Source organism: Convolutriloba macropyga, chromosome 5, assembly GCF_964194025.1.
Source record: "Convolutriloba macropyga chromosome 5, txConMacr16.3, whole genome shotgun sequence".
Lineage (NCBI taxonomy): Eukaryota > Metazoa > Xenacoelomorpha > Acoela > Convolutidae > Convolutriloba > Convolutriloba macropyga.
Window position 1 is genome coordinate 4,506,347 of NC_134472.1, and position 16,174 is coordinate 4,522,520.

At 34.9% G+C, this 16,174-nt stretch overlaps 2 protein-coding genes across 2 annotated transcripts; both read left to right on the plus strand.

Moving 5' to 3' along the window:
* Positions 1 to 7,277: 7,277 nt before the first annotated feature.
* Positions 7,278 to 12,145, plus strand: LOC142339729 (RNA 3'-terminal phosphate cyclase-like). The gene is made up of 2 exons (XM_075389961.1): positions 7,278 to 7,697; positions 11,084 to 12,145. The coding sequence occupies exons 1-2, from the start codon at positions 7,389 to 7,391 to the stop codon at positions 11,981 to 11,983; spliced, it is 1,209 nt and encodes a 402-aa protein (XP_075246076.1). The 5' UTR covers positions 7,278 to 7,388; the 3' UTR covers positions 11,984 to 12,145.
* A 797-nt stretch (positions 12,146 to 12,942) lies between these two features.
* LOC142339063 (conserved oligomeric Golgi complex subunit 7-like) lies at positions 12,943 to 15,430 on the plus strand. Its single transcript, XM_075388724.1, has one exon. The coding sequence runs from the start codon at positions 12,950 to 12,952 to the stop codon at positions 15,299 to 15,301; it is 2,352 nt and encodes a 783-aa protein (XP_075244839.1). The 5' UTR covers positions 12,943 to 12,949; the 3' UTR covers positions 15,302 to 15,430.
* The last annotated feature ends 744 nt before the right edge of the window (positions 15,431 to 16,174 follow it).

Consider the following 16,174-nt stretch of genomic DNA (forward strand, 5'->3'; position numbering starts at 1 on the left):
TTTTCGTTCGTGCCCCCGCCCCCTCCAGTGCGTTATGCGCCCCAGGAACAGAGCACGCGCCATTGCATAGTAAATCATTTTAAAGATATGCCACGTGTGTCTGGGGCGTGCAAATTATATGCACCCATTAAGCTGGGGGCACAAACGGAAGCTTTTTATGAAAAAAGGAGTTGATTTTTGTTTATCTGATGCTAAGCATGGTTATAGTTTCAACGAACATTGACATTTTTAAAATATTATAATAAAGTGAGAACTAGTTAACAAATGGGGCTGATAACAGATCTCAAAAGTCTTCGAATACGAAGTTGTAGAAGCCGTGTCAAATTTCCGAAGCAGTTTTGTCAGTTCAATCTATCAAAGTTGATATTGACGAGTACTATTCAAACAAATGGTGCCTGGAAGTTAAGTCGACGGTCGGAGATGTTGCAATTAGTTAGCTGCAGAGTTAAATGACAGTTGTTTCTCTGCAGTCTTGATGATGAAATGTTAAATACATGAAACAGAAATTTGGACTAAAATTTTGTCATGATTCTGCATAACGATTTAATATGTCAAAATTAGCGCTAAGAATATGCTTGTGAAATGTTGAAAACTGACTTTAAAAAGTATCTAGTCGTCCAGTTTTTCATGTTTGGAACCTGTCATAGTTCCCTAACGGCGCGTGGAGCAATTAGTAGTCCTGTTGGTTTGTTAGATCGATTTTTTGTAATAATAACTGTCGTCTGATTGGTTTTTTTCGTCTGGCCATTTGACTTTTCTTCCTCAAAACCGGGATAAACAGGTAAAGCGCGGAGGCCATTAAGTCGCTCAGCAGCGCTCTAAGAGCTCAAGTGAGCTTCCCTAAGCCCCATCTAGCCGCTTCTCAGTCTTTTGAATGCAATTCGCACAACGTTAGTTGGTTATTCGTTTGCCATTACACCTCCCGCAAATTAAGGCATTTCAGGAGGCTAAATAGAAGTTCGGATCTTTTTGGTTTGTGCCCCCCAGCTTAATGGGTGTATATTATTTGTACCCCCCCCCCACACACGCACTGCAATATATACATATGATGATTTACTATTTAATAGCACATGTTCTTTTATGCGTACATAGCCAGTGTAGCGTAGTGTTTAATGTCGCAACCCTCATCCAAGAGGTTGCGTGATTAAATGTCTCCCTAGTCAGAATTTTTTGCACCATAAAAGTTTCCCTAGCATATGCCCTCTTTTAAATTGTTTGTCTCGCAAGTTGTTCGCGAGCAATCTATCTGACGTTAATCGGTTTATGTTTGCATTAAGTTAATAAAAAGCATTTGAAGCACTTCTAATAAGAACTTTGAAGCTCAGTTTTATAAGTAATCCATTTCTTGAAGTGGATCTGAATTATTCAGTTAGAAAACCTTGATTCAGTGATAAATTTTAAGAATAAACTGTTATGATGAACTCGATAATGTTGCTTGAACTCTGCTGAGCTGTTACGCTTCTTTAATTTCGCTATTTGTTTGTGGTTTGCTTTTAGAAGCAATAATAACCCAATCATTAGTATTTTATAACCCAAATGATATGTTTTTATTGATAGTGTTTTAATGATATGAAGTAATAATGTTGCTGATTATCTTTTGTACTTCAAAATTGATTGATATTTTGAATTTTTTGAATCACTGCCTTTTTCAATTTTATACTGCTAAATTGTCTGTTGGTCGCCAATTGAACTTGATTTAAAACCACTGTTTTCAAACCACAATGCTTAAAAAGAGAATTATTATGTTTTTGAAAAGTGAGATAAGGTATTTTCCTCTTAAGAGAGGACATGACATCGTTTTGTTATCAGTTTAAAAAATGGAAATTATAACATTTGTCAAAAATCTGGTTTTTCTCGGCATTATTTCCCATGGTTTTATATATCGCCCTGAAATATATAGTGTTTCCTTTGTGAGTCGGGGGATTAGGTGAATACATTTTTGTAGCTCTTAGGAAAAAAATTTTGAAATCACGTTTTGTGGACATTCGTCAAAATCCAAATAAAACACTTAAACACGGTATTTCAAAATCCACTTGACGCTAAAGTTCTGAATTGTTCCTGATATGATCAAAGTGATGCTTGTTATGAGGTAATAACATCACTGCTGAGTTCTATAGTTTCAATTGAATCTTAAAGGCAGTCAACTGGAAAGCACAAGTTTCAAACTTAGTTTGAGAATTTGGAGATATGAGCAACTGTCATGAATGAAAAATAAGTTGACGAGTTGAATTTGAGGAAATTTTAATTTCCTTTTTCCTGAAAATTTGTTTTCCTAATTTGAAGAAACCCACTTTTTCTTTTTCAGAACATATTTGTTTTCAATCGGACGAAATTTGAAGCAATTATTATAAACGTGTTTGTCTTTGCTATGCAATTTTTTTTCTTTGACTTCTCAAGTGAGTTTTTCAGGCTTCTGTTCATCAATTTAGAGTAATCTCAATTGCTCTCACTCAGAAGTAAAGTTTGTTGTTAAAGCAGAGCGATTGTAGCAAGATGTGGTGGCTTTCAGCCCAGTGGTGAGGGTAATAAGGCTAGGACTTCTGAGGTTGCGGCTTGGAATGCCGATGTTTGTGCACCCATAATAAAAATTTTATTTAGGCTACAGCACCTTAATTAAAATGCCCCGCCTGTCGTTCGAGAGCAATTTGTCCGACGTTAGTCCGTATATGTGTTTTCAAATCAGGAGACCCAATTTGGTTAGATTTTATGGTTTAGACTGAGTAAATGATCTAATCAAATGGAGAGTATTGGTTCCGAATTGAAATGGAAAAAATGCAGAAAAATCAACGAGAGTCCAAGTAGGCGACAAGAGTTTAGTCGTTATGAAAGTATTTAATTTCAATTATTTGTTCAGATTGTACGACAATGTAAAAATTCTGAACTGCAATAGTGGATCAGTCTATATCAAGTGTAACTTATGGTTTTTCATTCTGATTTTTGAATTTCGGAAAAATGAATTATATCCGAAGAATTTCGGTTTTCTGAACATTCAGTCTTTCAGTCTGTTTTTCCGATTATAGTATTCTTAGAAGGTGCATTCTTTAAACTCTCTGTTGAGTTAGTTTTCGGATCAACTATAGAGTTTAAATTTGAAAGATTTTAAAAAATCCAAAATGGGTGATATCTGTTTTTTGAAGCGATCTCCTGTTTAATTATAGTGATAAAACGGTTTGTTCAAATTGTTCAAAAATAATTGTTCAAAAAGATTAATAGATATAGTCGAGAAATCTTTGATTTCATGTAAATAATGCTCCGAAAGAAATTGTGACGTGTGTTTCATCAATTACCACTTTCTAGTATCCTATTTACTGTTCTTAGAGTCAAATTTTGGTTACCCAAATTTAATCCAAATAAAGTAATTTTTTTTTATGTATTCCAAGATTTCAAGGTACTAACAAAGATGAACTTAAAGTTTAATATCTTGAAAGCAAGTTGTTGATTTTAAGTCACGAAGTCCATATTAGGAAAAAAAGTTTTTCCTTCCAGCTTTAACGAATTTGCATTGAATAACAGAATCCTTATCAAAACTATACCTAAGGTTTCAGCGAATTATTTTGCTGCTTTCCGTACAAATTTAGAATTTGCAGCATTTTGTATTTTTTTCGCCTCTATAGATTTTCTTTTAAAAAAATAGAATTATCGATACTTCTTTCCTGCAGAAGCTGAAAAAGACAATAAAATTTGCATTGGGATGCGAACGTGTTAGATGAATTTGATGAAAAAGTGACAAAGGTTTTGTTCAATTTTCTTTTTGATTGCTTTTTTTTATAGTTTTCACTTGTCTATAATTGAAGACGGCAGTTCTGTAATCTGTATTTGCGAATTTCGCGCTCTCAACTAACGCGTGTTCGTTTGCGTCCTTTTGTGATGATCTCAAACTTTTTGGATACAGAATGAACTTCTTTTTAAAAGAATGATTACTTTATTTCGTGTGGTTACAGAAAAGCAAATGTTGAGGTAAGTCTTTTTTATGTTGAAAATTGTCAACGTTCATCAAAATACTGTTTTAATGTTCGTTTTCGACATTTTTTAACTGCTAATTTTGTCGTTTGAGTTCGCTAGTTTATTATTGGTTTTCTGAACGACGTTGAAGTTTTTGTAGATACCAGTGGTTATAACATAAAAATTTTCTACAGTGGAACAGTATTAAACGTAGCGTCATGACCTGGTTAAATGTTAACCAATCAGAGATTGTGTTATTAACTTCAGCATTTTGTCTTTTTTATCACTGATAATGACGGGTTGAACTTAGTTAATCCAGTTGTTTAGTTACAGATAAGTTGCAAGCTTTATAAATAGAATACCAAATTTAAGTTTTCGAATCTAGATACAGTTGCATTTGACGTGCTTTGTGGCTTGGTGTACACAATTGTTGAAGATTTCACTCTGCGTTCTATATTTAGGTGTAAAGAAAATTCTGTAAGTTCTCCATTCAAATCTCTTTGGTCAGAATTATGTACTGCTAACTTGTCGGCAATTGAACTTGATTTAAAACCGCTGGTTACAAACCGCAGACTGCTTAAAAACACAATTAGTGTTTTTGAAAAGTGAGCTAAGGCCTTTTCCTGTTAAGAACGAGACCACCACAGCGTTTTGTTATGAGCAGTGTATAGGGAAAATGAAAATGATAACATTTGTCGAAAATTCTGATGGTGGAGTTTCTAAAATCTTTTCCCTGGAGATTATTTCCCATGTTATATATGGCCCTGAAATATATAGTATTTCCTTTGTGTGTCGGAGGATTAGGTGAACAATTTTTTTTAGCTCTTTAGCAAAAGTTTTGAACTGAGATTCTGTGGACATTCAGCAAAAAAAAGCTCTTAGAAACGGCATTACAAAATCTACTTGAGGCTTGGAATGCCGATGTTTGGGCCTCCATAATAGAAATTTTATTTAGGCTACAGCACTTTAATTAAAATGCCCCGCCTTTCGTTCGAAAGCAATTTGTCCGACGTTAGTCGGTGTATGTGTTTTCAAATCGGGAGACCCAATTTGTTTAGATTTTATGATTTAGACTGAGTAAATGATCTAATCAAATGGAGAGTATTAGTTCCGAATTGAAATGAAAAATGCAGAAAATTCAACGAGAGTCAAAGTAGGCGACAAGAGTTTTGTCGTTATGAAAATATTTAATTTCAATTATTTTTTCAGATTGTACGACAATGTTAATATTCTGAACTGTAATAGTGGATCAGTCTAATTCAAGTATAGCTAATGGTTTTTCATTCTGATTTTTGAACTTCGGAAAAATGAAATATATGCGAAGATTTTCGGTTTTCTGAACATGGAGTTTTTCAGTCTATTTTTCCGATTATTGTATTCGCAGAAGGTGCATTCTTTAAAGTCTCTGTTGAGTTTGTTTTCTGATCAACTTTAAAGAGTTTAAATTTGAATTTTTTTTAAAAATCCAAAATGGGTGCTATCTGTTTTTCGAAGCGATCTCCTGTTTAGCTGTAGGACGATAATTGTTCAAAAAAAATTACAAGATGTGTTCGGAAATTTTGCGATTTCATGTAAATGTTGCTCCTAAAAAAATTGTGACATGTGTTTCATCAATCATCACATTCTAGTGTCCTTTTTACTGTTATTAGAGTCAGATTTTGGTAGTCCAAGTTTAATCAAAATATTTTTCTTGATGAAATGTTTTTAATCAGTATTCCAAGATTTCAAGGCTCCTATAAAGGTGAACTTAATGTTTTCTCATTAATATCGTGAAAGCAAGTTGTTTAATTTAATTCACGAAGTTCGTATCAGGCCAAAAGTTTTCCCTTCCAGCGTTAACAAATTTGTATTGAGGTACAGAATCCTTATCAAAACTATACCTAAGGATTCGGCGGTAATTAATTTGCTGTTTTCCGTACAAATTTAAAATTTGCTGCATTTTGTATTTTGTCGCCTCTATAGATTTTCTCAAAAAAAATAATTCATATCAATACTTCTAGCCTGTAGAAGCTTAAAAAGGCAATAAAATTTGCATTGGGATGGGAACGTGTTAGATGAAGTTGATGAAAAAGTGTCAAAGGTTTTGTTCAAATTTCTTTTCTTTGTAGTTTTCTTGGGTCTGTAATTGAAGACGGCAGTTCTGTAATCTGTATTTGTGAATTTGGCGCTCTCAACTAACGCATTTTTGTTTGCGTCCTTTTGTAATGGTCTCAAACATTTTGGATACAGAATGAATTTCTTTTTAAAACAATGATTACTCTATTCCGTGTGGTTACAGATGAGCAAATATTTAGATAAATGTTTTTAATGTTCAAAGATTGTCAACGTGCATCAAAATTCAAGTGGCGATACTATAAACATTATCTACAGTGGGGAAGTATTAAACATGGTGGAATGACCTGGTTTACTGTTAACCATTCAGAGATTGTGTTATTGACTTAAGCATTTTTGTCCATTTTATCACTGATAATGACTTATATAGCCGTAAAAAGATATGTTGGCGCTAGTTTAAATGTGCTCTATCATTTTATAGAATTCTAAATGTGTAAAAATATGAAAGAAAATTTTGGAGTTATTCTGCCGGGCGAAAAAGGAATTATAACCTCTCATGCCTCACAGGTACAAAAATTCATGAAAGGCTGCACTTAGGTAATCCAGGTTTTCAGTTATAGATAAGTCGAGAGCTTTATAAATAGCAAACCAAATTTAAGTTTTCGAATCTAGTTACAGTTGTATTTGACGTGCTTTGTGGCTTAGTGTACACAATTGTTAAAGAATTTGACTCAGCGTACTATATTTACGTGTAAGAAAATTCTGGTTGCAAATTCTCGATACAAAGCTATTTTTAGACCAAATTGTGGTAGCTTTTCAATTTTTTCTTCACAATATGTTTGTGATGCGGTATTTTAAGAAAATACGTAGGCGCTAATTCTTCGCATATTTTTGAATATCGAGTTAAAAAAATGGCCAGAACTTTTGCTAAGCTTGCTAGTTGAATAAAATTTGTGTGACATGATAATTCAATGACAATAAAGTGGGGTAATAGCAAGATATTTTAACTTGAATGAAAATGAAAATGTGTCAATTCGTCCTTACAGTGAACAAAATTTTTGGTTCCTAAATCACCCAGATGAGCTGATAATTTTCGCTTGATTATTGCCTCACCTCAAAAGTCAAGACTACAGATTAAGATTTTAAAAATGCGATTAAGTTCCAAACAACTCGCGGAGAGCACAAGCAACCAGCTGCAGCGCAAACCATGAGATCTTAAAGTAAAAGGGGAAGAAATATTGAAATATAAAGAAAGTGAGAATGTGACAGATTGAAAATATGTTGATTTATTTTCGAGACTGAACGTCTTTGTTATGGTGATGTAAGTGATTAGTGACCATGATTAGATGTAATGTAACCAAAGTTCTTTTTATAAATTTTTATAATATTTACAGATGATTCGGGAGAAGAAGGGGGAGGAGGAAATAGCGCCAAAAAATTCAAAACTGAATGCTCTCAAGAATCGATTTGCTTTCAGATTTTTGCTGCCAATGTCTGGAGATATGCAATCTGATGAGGTTACAGAGATTGATGGGTCGCAAGGCGAAGGAGGTGGAGAGATATTGCGCAACTGCATTGCATATTCCACCATTTTGGGTAAAGCTATAAGTGTCACAAAGATCCGAGCTGGGAGACCGAAGCCGGGATTGAGACCGCAGCACTTGCAAGGAATTCTGCTGGCGAGAGATCTTTGCAGAGCAAAGGTTCAAATGCTTCAGTTCATAACATGGTACATTTTGAGTTGATAAGAGGCACTTACACGAAAAATTATTTCTGCAACACTGTTTCGAAAGAACTGAAAGTTTGTGTTGCCAATTTTTTTTAGCAAAACCTCAGAATGAAAGCGTTATCAACAAGCGTTTTTGATCGCTTTTTTTTAGAAAACTCATTGAAAGGCTATACATGAAATAATAATTATCAAATTTGTTCGATCTAATTGCGAATCGGGGATAACGGAAAAAGGGGGTAAGGGGGGGGGATCGTCGTACATTATACCCCCCAGCTTTTAACGTATTCTCCTAATTATCATAAATATACAACAAGGATGCTCGTTAATGTGCGTTGGCACATGATGTTCCGACCCGACATCATCTACATTTTTCACTTAATTGTCAACCTAACTATGAGATAATTAAGAATAGATGTTTGAGTTTTAAAAAATCGTTACAAAACTGAACTACTAATTGAATTGCAAAATATCATGCCTCTTTAAACGCTCACAAGATTTGCCAATAAAAAAACGAGAAAAAAACAATAAGCCAAAACAAAATTTTTTCAGCGAATGTGATAAAAGAAGAGAAAAAGAAACACAAATATTGACCACTGACAAAACTTTATGAAAATGCATATTGTCCAACAAAGCATGAGTTACGACATGACATCAATGAAAAAATACTTTTTGAATTACAAGAAATTGGATGGAACCTCTCAATGATGAGATTACAAGCTGACGAAAAGAACAAAAACTGAAAAGTATAAAAAAGGTTTGAGAACGAACAATATCGTAAACTTTAATGCTTCGCTAAAAATTGAGTACAGTGAGCAACATTATTCATTCAATCAACAGTTAGAAGCCTATGAGACCAGTCAGGATTTTACGACTACATGAAGAATTAAATGGCAAAAATAGCCAATTCAAAAAAATTTGAGCGAGAAAAGTGTCGAAGCCAATAAAAACAAATTTTTGGTTAAAACTTTTCAAATCCCATATAAAATTTTAGCAGCAATGGGGTTTAACTTTTTTTAACAATATGACTTCAAAAATCAACAAGTATGAACAAATATTAAAAAAAAACCACGAAGTTTTTATAGAAAAACCGTTATATCAACGACGTTAAATTCAATAGCTTTCAACGGAAGATAAGCTAAGTTATGCCTCGGTGAAAAGGCAAAGACGTTTGTCAATCATAATTCATCAAAAGAACATCACAATAAGTCATGATTATGAAAACAACAACAAATACATGCAAAAACCAAAAATTCAGTAGAAAAGTGCGAGAAGAAAGTGTCGAAGCCATTTAAACCATAAGAGTTTCTCTGGAAACCTAATCTATGGTCCATTGGACTTCTTCTATAAGCCAATGGGAACTATCAATATTGGGATAACGAGATAAGATTTCAAAAGGAACCAAAATTACAAAAAATAAAATCCGAAATTTTTTGAAATCATGAAAACTCAAGGCATCGAAGTCATGAAACCATTAGTAAGTCGATAAACCGCTTACCAGATTGTTTTAATTGCAATTAAAAGGAATGGGGTCCTGTCATTACTGAGACTGACTTACAGTTCAGGAAAATAGTTTCATAATGGTTAGTGTCCAAAAAAGTTTTTTTTTTAAATATCTTAACAGCCGTTAAATTCAATAGCTCTCAACTGAAAACAATAAATACGGACAATTATGCCTCAATAAGGAGATAAAGATGTGTTTTGTTCTTACGTTATCAGTATGACATCAAAATAGGTCTTATGATTATGAAAACACCAACAGAACAGGCAAAAACCAAAAATTCAGAAGGAAAGTGCAAGAAAGTTAAGAAGCCATTTAAACCACAAATTTTTGTCTAAAAATTTTATCTATGACCCCTTGAACGCCTTGTCTAAGCCACTGAGAACAATCAATATTAGGATAATGTGAAAAATTTTCAAAGTGAAACAAAATTTTAAAAATATCCGAAAAATGATCAAAAATTATGAAAACTGGTGGCAGCGAAGTCATAAAACCAATACTTAGAAGATAAAACCACTAGCCAGATGCATTGCAGTTGCAATAGGAAATATGGAACTCCTGTCATTACTGAGATTGAGTTACAGATCATGAAAATTAATTTAAGATTGGATAATGTCCAAAAAAATTTTAAATGTTTTTTTAGTCTTTAACAGCCATTAAATTCAAGAGCGTTCAGCGAAAGTAAAAATTATCTTGCTATATGCCTTGATGGGAAGACATGGATGTTTGTCATCAACATGTTATCAATAAGACACCACAATAATTCCTATGATTTTGAAAACAACAACAAACACAAGCAAAAACCAAAAAAGTGCAGCAGAAATTTGAGAAGAAAGTGACGAAGCCGTTTAAACCAGAATCTTTTCTCTGAAAACTTTATATATGATCCTTCGGACGTCTATGTTAAGCCAATAAAACTACCAATACGAAGATAATGAGATAAGATTTCAAAAGGAAACAAAATTACAAAAAAAAAATTTTTTTTGTAATTACGAAAACTCGTGTTATCGAAGTCATAAAACCGATAGCTAGCAGATAAAACCCCTTACCAGATTAATTTTATTTGCAGTAAAAAGGAAGGGGTTCATGTCATTACTGAGACTGACTTAGTATTCATGAAAATTAGTTTAATATCGGTTAATCGAAAAATGAAATTTGAAAAATTTTTTTAGTCTTGACAGCCCTTAGCTGTCCCCTCAAAGCGCTATATAGGTTTACCTATTGCACCTATTGACAATACGAAAGCCAAATGAATTTTTAGTTGGCAAAAATGTGCAATAGGACTACCAAAATTAAGTAAAATCTCAAAAAAATATCAAAATTTCATTAAAAACTTCGAAAAATCAGACAATGTCGAAGACAAAAAAGACATGAGCGATGCCTTAAAAAGGATTTCTCTTTCATTGGGTATCATTTGACTGTAAATGAAGTTTGTCATTAATGGAACTTCGATATGAAAATGACAAGTCTCTAAGTGACTACAAAAGCAATAATAAATAGGAAAAGTTTTCTAAAAACAGCTCTCAAATTGTATTCGAGTTTTTTTTATAGTAAACTTCCTCAGGAGATCTGAACTAGCCTTTTTATTGATCTACTGGTAGCACGAATTTGTTTCTTGTAGCATGAAATGTTGTTTTGTAAAAATTTTTTTGTAGAAAAGCCTTAATTTGAACAAAAATTTGAGTACATTTGAAATTGAAACCCATCATTTGAGTATATAGTTCCCCCCCCCCCCCCACAAGTGGGGTCGGAACAATAATGGGGGGGGGGGGGGGTATAATGGGAAAGACCCAGATGAATAAGAAGTTTCAACAATTTTATTTTCATTCTTTGAAGAATGCAATTTGATGAAATATTGACAGGTCGACGGATGCTGTGAAAATTCGATCGAAGTGTCCTATCACCCTGGTCAAATATCCGGAGGAAACTTTTTAGCTGATACAAAAACTGCCGGCAGTGTCACGCTATTGCTTCAGACAATTTTACCTTGCATGTTATTTTCAAACAGCCGTTGTTCAGTCTCACTCAGAGGGGGTACAAATGCAGAAATGGCGCCTCAAATTGACTTTGTTGATTTGATTCTGAAGCCCATTTTAGCTCGCTTTTCAATTGTGTTTGATCTGAACATTGTGATGCGTGGATACTTTCCAAAAGGTGGGGGTGAAATTGTTGCCCAGGCAAATCCGATCAAAGATATGAAACCTATTTTGCTGACTGAAAGAGGTCAACTGGTCAAGATTTACGGACGCTGTTTTGTTGCTGGTGTTTTGCCCGTGAAAGTTGCTCATGAAATGAAGTCAATTTTGATGCGAAATTTGAACAAAGCTGGTTTATGTAGTCCTGACATTCACGTTAATATCGATGCTGTGAAAGAATCAAATGCATTCGGAAACGGATCAGGAATTCAAATCGTGGCTGAAACTTCAACTGGATGTTTGTTTTCTGGGTCTGCGCTTGGGAATCGTAATATTAGCAACCAACAGGTTGCCGATAAAGCTTTCAACGAACTGATGGAGTCATTGGTCACAAATGCCAATTGCTGTGTTGATAAATATATACAAGATCAGCTGATAATCTTCATGGCATTGGCGAAAGGAACAAGTCAAATCAGATGTGGACCTCTGACGTCACACACCAACACTGCCATTAATGTTGCTGAGACGATGACTGGGGTTAAGTTCGAAATTGAAAGTGGGCAGAATTCTAATGACATGATAATATCATGTGATGGAGTTGGTTTCGAGAACAAATATCTTGCTTAGAGGACGCGTTCTTGATTTTTGTGGTGCTATTCTCTACTTTCTTTGTTTTTGGTCTGTAATATGTTGTCTTTGTCGGTTATTTAGTTTTGGGCTATTGGACGTTAACTATGTGATTTTGTTGACATTTTATGTTAAATTATAGATAATAAATGTTCTATCGTTCGTTTTGAGAGCCGTGCCCCGTTGATTCCTGAAATAAATATTTATCTGAAGAACTGAATTTCTTGCCTGATAGATCGCATCGAGAGTTCCAAAAATTTTACTTTCCTTGATTTATTACGCCAATCTTCCAACGTGTATTAGTTTTGATAACTCTTGTATTAGGCGTGATGTAAGACTGGAAACAAGCCCGTTTTAAACATTGATATATTTTTCTTGTTCTTTGCCTGTTTCAATCACAAAAACCAGTTTTTATAGCTGCAATAACCATAGCTGAGTCGAACTATTACTGGCCATTGTTTGGTTTTTCGACTCGAAGAACAGATTGATATTTTTAAAAACCAGCGAAGTCGTATTGACCTTTTTAGAATTGCATGTTTCTCAGGTTTGTGCAGTCTATTGGAAGGTTTTTGTCTTTGAGGATTTTGTCAATGTTTCTATCAGTACTGTTGTTGACCTTTGGATCTGACTCTTGTCAATTCTTAAATGTTGTCGTATAAGAAAACTAATTGGAGCAATAGCAATAAATGGCCTGTTTTTGTCACTTTCTATTTTTGGCATATCTCTCTTGTTTACTATATATTTTAGATTTTTCCTTTGTGATATTGATTAAAGAAAACTGTATCGAACGAAATTGTGAAAATGTTTTTTTTTCGTGTCTCAACTTGAGAATTTCCAAACCAAATATTAGGCTGCTTCTTCTTTCTTCGTTTTATTTTTTTACTCCCATTTTTATTCAAATGCTTTATTGAAATGATTGCTTTGTTTAAGTAAGTAGATAATTGCTGTTCTTTCAGATTGGTCTCCATGGCATCAAACCCAAGTGCCTCCGTCGACTATTCTCGCCTGAAGGACCCTGAGCTGGATTCTGTCGAGTGGATAAACGCCATGTTCCAAACAGCGTCTAATGGAGGCACCACTCAACCTACAGGAGCCGAACAAGAGGCACTAGCTACATCAGTTGTGATGAAACTGCAACTCTACATACAAGAAGTGGAAAAACATGTTGAGGATGTTATGCAATCAGTATCCGCTTCGGTTCCCCGAGTCATCCGAGACGTTGAGTCGTTGCGCCATGAGACCATGATGTTGCATAACGAAATGAGTCACGTATCAAGCGAGGTGGGAACTCTATGCACCGATACTAAAGAATCAATGCATACGTTGGTGAAACTTGATCAAGAACATGATCGCATTAGTCAAGTTTTGAAATTTATTCAGCAAGCCGATAGCTGGAGCACTTTGACGCAGCAGATTGAGGATTGTTTCCTTGTTGACGATATTGATGGTGTTTGTGAAAAGATCGTGGCGCTTAAAACTTGTGTTGATGCTGCAAAACCATCAAGCGGCCAAATTTCTCAAGAATTCGAGTCAAGAAAATCAACTCTTGAGGTTTTGAAGAACCGAACAGAAGCTCTGTTGTCTCCTAAAATTATCGAAGCAGTGGCTAATGATGATATTGAAACTATTATAAATTATAAGAAGATATTTGCTCAAGTAGACAGACCTGATTCAGTTTTTAAAATTTACTATCAACATCAGAAAGTACAGTTCCAGAGAACATGGTCAGAAATTTATGCTGAAGGGCTTAATGATAAAGTATCTGATTTGTTAACACTACTATTTGGAGATTTGCAAACGGAAGCTGAGAAACAGCAAGAGTTTATTCAAAAAGTTTCGTCGTCTGAAAACAAAAATGCAGAACAGCCTCACAGTGTATCGAACTCGTCAGGTGATGTTATATGTGAACTTGTCACACAATGCGTGCTGGCCTTGGAACCCTCAATAACCGCAGTTGTAAAGCAAAGTTTGGGAAGTCTTAACCCTAAGGATGTTCTTCCGGCTTTGAAAGAGGTTCACGCTGTTGAAAAGACGTTCGTCGATAACATAGAACTAATGGCTTCTCAGAAAAGTGTGCGACTTGAAGCTGCAGTTTATGCTAGTTTGGTTCCAATTTTAATGAACTACAACCGATATCTGTATGAACAATTGCTCCCATCGTTAGCCGTCTTTTCATCATATTCTGCAAAAGATTTTCATCAGGTGTCTAATTTGATTGAAGATTCCCGTCAAGTCGTTGAACGTGCTGTCAACGATTCCCTGAAACTGTGTCAGCGTGTGAGTGATGACCTGGCGATTCTCAGCGTAGTTGAAGTCTTGGAAACGCAATTTTTTGTAGCTTATCTTAATAATATTGGCGAGGTCATCAGAAAAGTTGCGAGGAAACTCGGACTGACCATTGAATCGCAGAAAATTGATCTTCAACGACTTGAGAGTTCTGTCAAGTCTTCAGTTGTGGCAGAGGACTGGACAATGTTCCACAACACGGCAAAACTGACGCAAACTGTGGGACGCATATGCGATAATCTGGCGTCACTTGAATCTTCGATTATTGAGAAACATCTATTGGGCGATCGATTAGTTGTGTTGAACGAAAAGTCAAATGATAGTCAACGCGAGAAGGACTTGGTGTTCAACCACCTCAAAATGTGGAATATGCAAGCTTGGACCAGATTACAGGACACTATCAAACTGGCACAAAGTAGCAAAGATTTGGTTGTCTTATTCCCCAAAAGCAAAAAGGGGGTCAACTCGCTTATTGGAAAATGTCAACGCCTCGCGATCAATTGCGTTTTGGAGTACCCAAAACAGCAGTTTGTTAACATGCAGGAACTGAACGAATGGGTTAAGATGACCGACCCGAGGTTATCGAAGTTCAGCTTATCGCCGTTGGAATATATCACACGTGTAGGTCAGTACATGATGTCATTACCTGCTCAGCTTGAAGTACTGGAATCGGATTCTGAGATCCAAAAAGTATTCTCGGCAAATTACATCACTGACGGTGCGCATGGAACTTTCAAACTTGGCGAAGATGAAACATTATGCGAGTTGTGGCTCTCAGCTATCGTTCAGGACTTAATGCGGCTGTATTTAGAAAGCATAATGTGTCTAGAAATGTTAACAGATGAAGGAGCAAGACAGCTTAGCACCGATATCAATTACCTTCAGAATGTTCTAGACGACCTGGGGTTAAAATTGAGCGATGACTTGAGTGCAATGTTGACTTTGTTGGACTGTCCTGCGAATGAGTTGAACAAATTTCAGAATTCAGTTCCACAGAGGTTGTTCAACTGTGTCAGAACTCAAAGAAAATGAAACTTTTTGTGCTAGGCGTTAAATTTAATTGTAAATGGGCTGGATGAAATCTTATGTCACATATCTGAATTTGGCTGTCAAGGCAATATTGTATATGAATATTTCTTGTAATTTACTATTTCACTTCAAGATTCTTCCTTAATTAAATATTTAAGCATGAGCTTGAATAAATAGACAAAAATCGAGAAGTTTTCCACAAATGGATTTTTTGTTCTGATAGTTGACGTTTTTTGAGAATTGCATTATTTGCTGTCCATCAATGCTGTCCACAGAGCTGATAAATGTGCTTTAATGTCCTTCAAAAATTATGATAAGCAAACGTGCGTAATGAATGCTTCCTCGACTGAGAAAGTTTCAGTTTCGGAAATCGTTTCAATTTCAATTTTCTGGAAATCTTCTCTGAACTGTTGGACAGTTTTAACTATGGGGTATCCTTATTTGACTCGCAGCATTCGTCGGCTGGGTGCAAGTTGCCGTTGATGATCAGAGCAATTGTTACGTTTAGTTTAATTCGAAGATCATATATGTGCTGCGTCTGTTGAATTTCATGATCACCATGAAATTGCTGTCGTTCTCCCGTTGAGTGTCCCTTTTGCTAAGTCTGGTTTTCAGTATTATTAAGATTCATCTTTGTCTCAAATTTTGTCTCGCTCTCAAATCATTGATTGTGACTTGAGCTGATACACTAATTGATTATTGACTAATTCATTAATTGATTATACACTAATTGATACACTATTTATTAACTAATTGATTTCTGTTTTCCAATATCTTTGGATAATTTGATTTTGGTTAAAATAATTCTTCCAAATCAAAATAATTCTTCCAAATCTCCATTTTTTGCAGGTGGGGATGCTACTGACTTTTTTTGGG

Excerpts from the sequence above, each read along its gene's own strand:
- LOC142339729 (XM_075389961.1), top strand. The coding sequence starts at position 7,389 with ATGATTCGGGAGAAGAAGGGGGAGGAGGAAATAGCGCCAAAAAATTCA. Across the intron at positions 7,698-11,083 it reads GAGATCTTTGCAGAGCAAAG|GTCGACGGATGCTGTGAAAA; the intron begins GTTCAAATGCTT and ends AAATATTGACAG.
- LOC142339063 (XM_075388724.1), top strand. The coding sequence starts at position 12,950 with ATGGCATCAAACCCAAGTGCCTCCGTCGACTATTCTCGCCTGAAGGAC.